Genomic DNA, 3,653 nt, shown 5'->3' with positions numbered 1-3,653 from the left:
TGGAAAGGGGATAACATTTGAAATGTAAATAAAGTAAATATCTAATAAAAATTTAAACAATAAATACAAAAGAAAAACAAAAATTCTCACAGGCCCTGCCACTGCTCTATCTGATGGAATTAATTTCTGGTTTGTTGTTTTGTCCTCTGGAATGTGTAAAATGAAGCATTACCCAGAATATAGTCTATCTTTAGGATTTTCAAGTTGGGTGGAGGAAAGTTGTGTGTTTGTTTTGTTTTTGTATTTGCCATTGTATATGATGATACATGAGTGTGGTTTTAATTTGAGATTTTGCATTGGGCAAGCACAATGACTCTTCTTCACTTGTCTGAATTCACCTAAATTTCTTCAGGGAAATATCTCCACATCTAGTTCAATTGGACTGTTGGATTTTCATAATATTGAGATTTTTCACTTCCTTTGTCACACATGTGTTTTGTGAATATTTGAGTTGGAGGCAGCATGTTTATCACTTTTAGTGATTTTCAAGCAAACATTTTTTGAACACACTGAAGTTATTATGTCTTCCTATTATGAACATGGCATTTGATTTCAAATTCAGGAATGTGAATTGAGAAAATGAAAAGTTTCCTACTTTTTAAAGTATTTATAATTTTATGTTTAATTGATAATAAAATTTCATTGTATACAATTTTGATTCAGGCTAGCTACACGTTTGTCATTACATCTCTGCTTTCCTTGAAAAAAAATCTGCTGGGAATATTTGAGTGAGTCCATTGCTGGGGCCCACTATTATCCCCAAAGTACTTGATTAGTGGTCAGGTATGGTGACTGAGAAGAAGGAAGAAATATGTTAGTGTAATATGATATGGTATAAGGAGGGGAGTGGGCATTCAGGTTGCAGTGATGGATGATGTTTGAAGATGGCTCCTCTGATGCTTTTTGAGATAATCGGGTCTGGAATAGCTTTTGTTGCACATGTCACAGGGGTAGGGCCTCTCCCAACTGTGCTTTTGTTTGTGTCTCTTGAGATCTCCTGAGCGGAAGAATTTCCATTTGCACCCAGGCTCATCACAGGCATAATCCTTCTGACCTGTGTGTTTCTTCATGTGGTTTTTGAGGTGGTGAGACTTTTTGTATGATTTCTGGCAATCCTTGTAGGTACAGGAGAAGCTCTTCAAAGGATGAGGGTTCTTCCGGGACACTGGCCTCTTGGTCTTGGTGTCTGACTTCATCTCTGGACGTTGTACCTGGACCAAACTGGAAGCTGAAGAATTTTCCTGAGGTTGTCTTTGGACCAAAGGGGAACTTGAAGGATAAGGGTTTTCATCCACATATGAGGCTTGGGGACTAAGTGAAGTCACCTGCCAATCAAGGCTTCCTTCCAGATTGGGTGTTCCATTCTGATTTGGGCAGACATTTTCATCAAAAGAGGTCTTTATCTGACCCAAATAGAATATCTCTTCAGAACTGGGACTTGTCTCTGAATGGCTAGCCAGGTTCTCTTCTGGACTGGAGGTTGTCCTCTGAGACCCATGAAAAGTGGTGTCAAAACTGGAAGTCTCTTTCTGAAACTCATAGAAAGCCTGGCCAGCACATGAAATTGATGCCTGGTGATTCACAATCAAATCCTGGTCACATCTGTACCCTGATGTCTGATACCCAGAGAAGGAGTGCTCACAACTGAGGAGATTCTCCTGATCTTTGAAGACATTCTGAACACTGAAGGATTTCATTTGGTCATTTGTTTTGTCACAGTTAATTCTCATCTGAGGCTCAGAGAAAACCTGGTTTCCATTTGGCAGTATCATCTGATTTCCATAGTATTCATTGTCAGCTACTGGGCTCTCCTGGTGATTCCCAAAACAATTCTGTTCAGAAAAGGATGTTATGATTTGATTGGGATAAAGGGCCTGTGTATAACTGGGTGATGTCATCTGATTCCCATAGAGAGTCAGATGCCCTCCATTCCTTGGTGTCATCTGATTGTAGTTGGTCTGGTTACCATGGAAAGGCATCTCATGTTCACCACTGAAAATCTGGTCATGTTTAGAAGCAAGGGAGTGATCTACATTTGGGTCCTGGAGAGCATGACTTCCTGAAAGCACCTTTTGATGATTACCAAAGTTAATCCTGGGATTCAAACACATGTCTGTATTTGTGAACAAGAGAGTCTTGTCAGAGTTCAGTGTCCTCTTCCAGTAGCCTTCATTGTAGAGAGTATCCCTGGTGTCAAGTTCTGCTCTCTTCTGGGAATGAGAGAGGCATGTCTTCGGGGTGCTGTTGAGCTGCATGTGCTGAGGGCCTGCAGGGGAGATTTTCTGCTCAGCAGACACAACTTGCTGGTACCAAAAAGAGGTCTCACTTGGCTCTCCAAACAGGAAATCATTGGCTTCTTCCAGGTGTGCTGTTGAACTCAGAGTACAGGCTGCATCTTGGTTGCTACAGGATGTTGATGCCATCACTATTTGTTTCCAGGTAGGCATATCTGAGCTCTGACCTGAAATAAGCTGGCTGGACTCCATAGGGGAAGGTTGGGTATTCCAGGATCCTGGCTGGGAAGCAACTGTGTTTTCTGCCATCTCCATATAGGCTTCACAGAAGGTGTAGGAACTCTCCATGTTCTTACACTGTTGGGAAAAGGAGAACACTGGGCTGAACTAGATATGCCACTGTGAGAGCTTAAAGTCCTTGAGAATACACACATTCAGTGGACAGACAGAAGTTACATGGTAGAAAGAAGGCAGAGAATGTGTGCTGGATGCCAGGGCTTCACACGTTCTTTGGTTCTGATGAATGTGGAATGGTCAAGTAAAATTCAACTCTATTGCTCTGAGGTCTCCTTGTGTAAAGCTCATCCTGAGGTGGTCAGAAGTTATGATTCTATTATTTGGTAGACCATACCTTTCAGTGGGTAGGGCCTCATATCTAGAGAGCTTGTTTAAACATTTCATCCCAGGCTCATAGAACTCAGAAGGTGCTCCCAGCTAACCAGCCTCTTAGGTTCTTGTGTGTTAGCTTGCCTACTACCATTTACTTAATGGCCAATGCGCACCTTCAATATTGTACTCATCCATCTTGGAAGAGAATGTGGTATAGGATTTTTGGGGGCAATTGTGGTGGGTTTGTAAAGCAGTAGTAGAATTCATGTGAGGGTTGTTTTGGATGAAGATTGTAAATTAATATAATATTGTATGGTGTTGTTGAAACCTCTTGCAATGGAGAGTTATAGTGCATATGAGGGTAATCTCAATAATGGGAATCTCAATACATGACCTGGTGTGGCCAATTTTGAATCCAGGCAAGTCTCCCTGAGGAAGGAATCTGCTGCATTCTCTAGTATTCTTCTTCTATGGGGTCCCATCAAGTTACTCAAATAATATAGACTAATGCAAAGAGACAGGTTCACTGTCAGCATACTGACAATAGGACCACATTGTCTAGGATTATATCCACACAGCTCACAGAACCTGGTCTAAGGATGGACAAAATGAAAGAAAAATCTAATTTTAAATTTAAAAAATGGAGTGATGAAATCAAATATTTAAGAAAGAAAGAAACAAAGAAACAAAGAAAGGAGAGAAAGAGAAAAAGTGAAAGAAAATTAAAAATCATATCATCATCATAATTATCATCTTCATCATTACCATCAATATGATTTGTCACAACATGTAGATTGAAAAAATAAGTGT

At 40.3% G+C, this 3,653-nt stretch overlaps 1 protein-coding gene across 1 annotated transcript; it reads right to left on the bottom strand.

Annotated features, from left to right (window-relative positions):
* Window positions 1-854: 854 nt before the first annotated feature.
* Window positions 855-2,549, bottom strand: LOC127679994 (Kruppel-like factor 18). Its single transcript, XM_052175554.1, has 2 exons — window positions 1,977-2,549; window positions 855-1,892 (listed from the first exon to the last, which is right to left on the bottom strand). The coding sequence occupies exons 1-2, from the start codon at window positions 2,547-2,549 to the stop codon at window positions 855-857; spliced, it is 1,611 nt and encodes a 536-aa protein (XP_052031514.1).
* Between the last annotated feature and the right edge of the window lie 1,104 nt (window positions 2,550-3,653).

This window comes from Apodemus sylvaticus, chromosome 3, assembly GCF_947179515.1.
Source record: "Apodemus sylvaticus chromosome 3, mApoSyl1.1, whole genome shotgun sequence".
NCBI lineage: Eukaryota > Metazoa > Chordata > Mammalia > Rodentia > Muridae > Apodemus > Apodemus sylvaticus.
The sequence above is the reverse complement of the archived record's forward strand: the minus strand, read 5'-3'. Positions and strand labels throughout refer to the sequence as shown.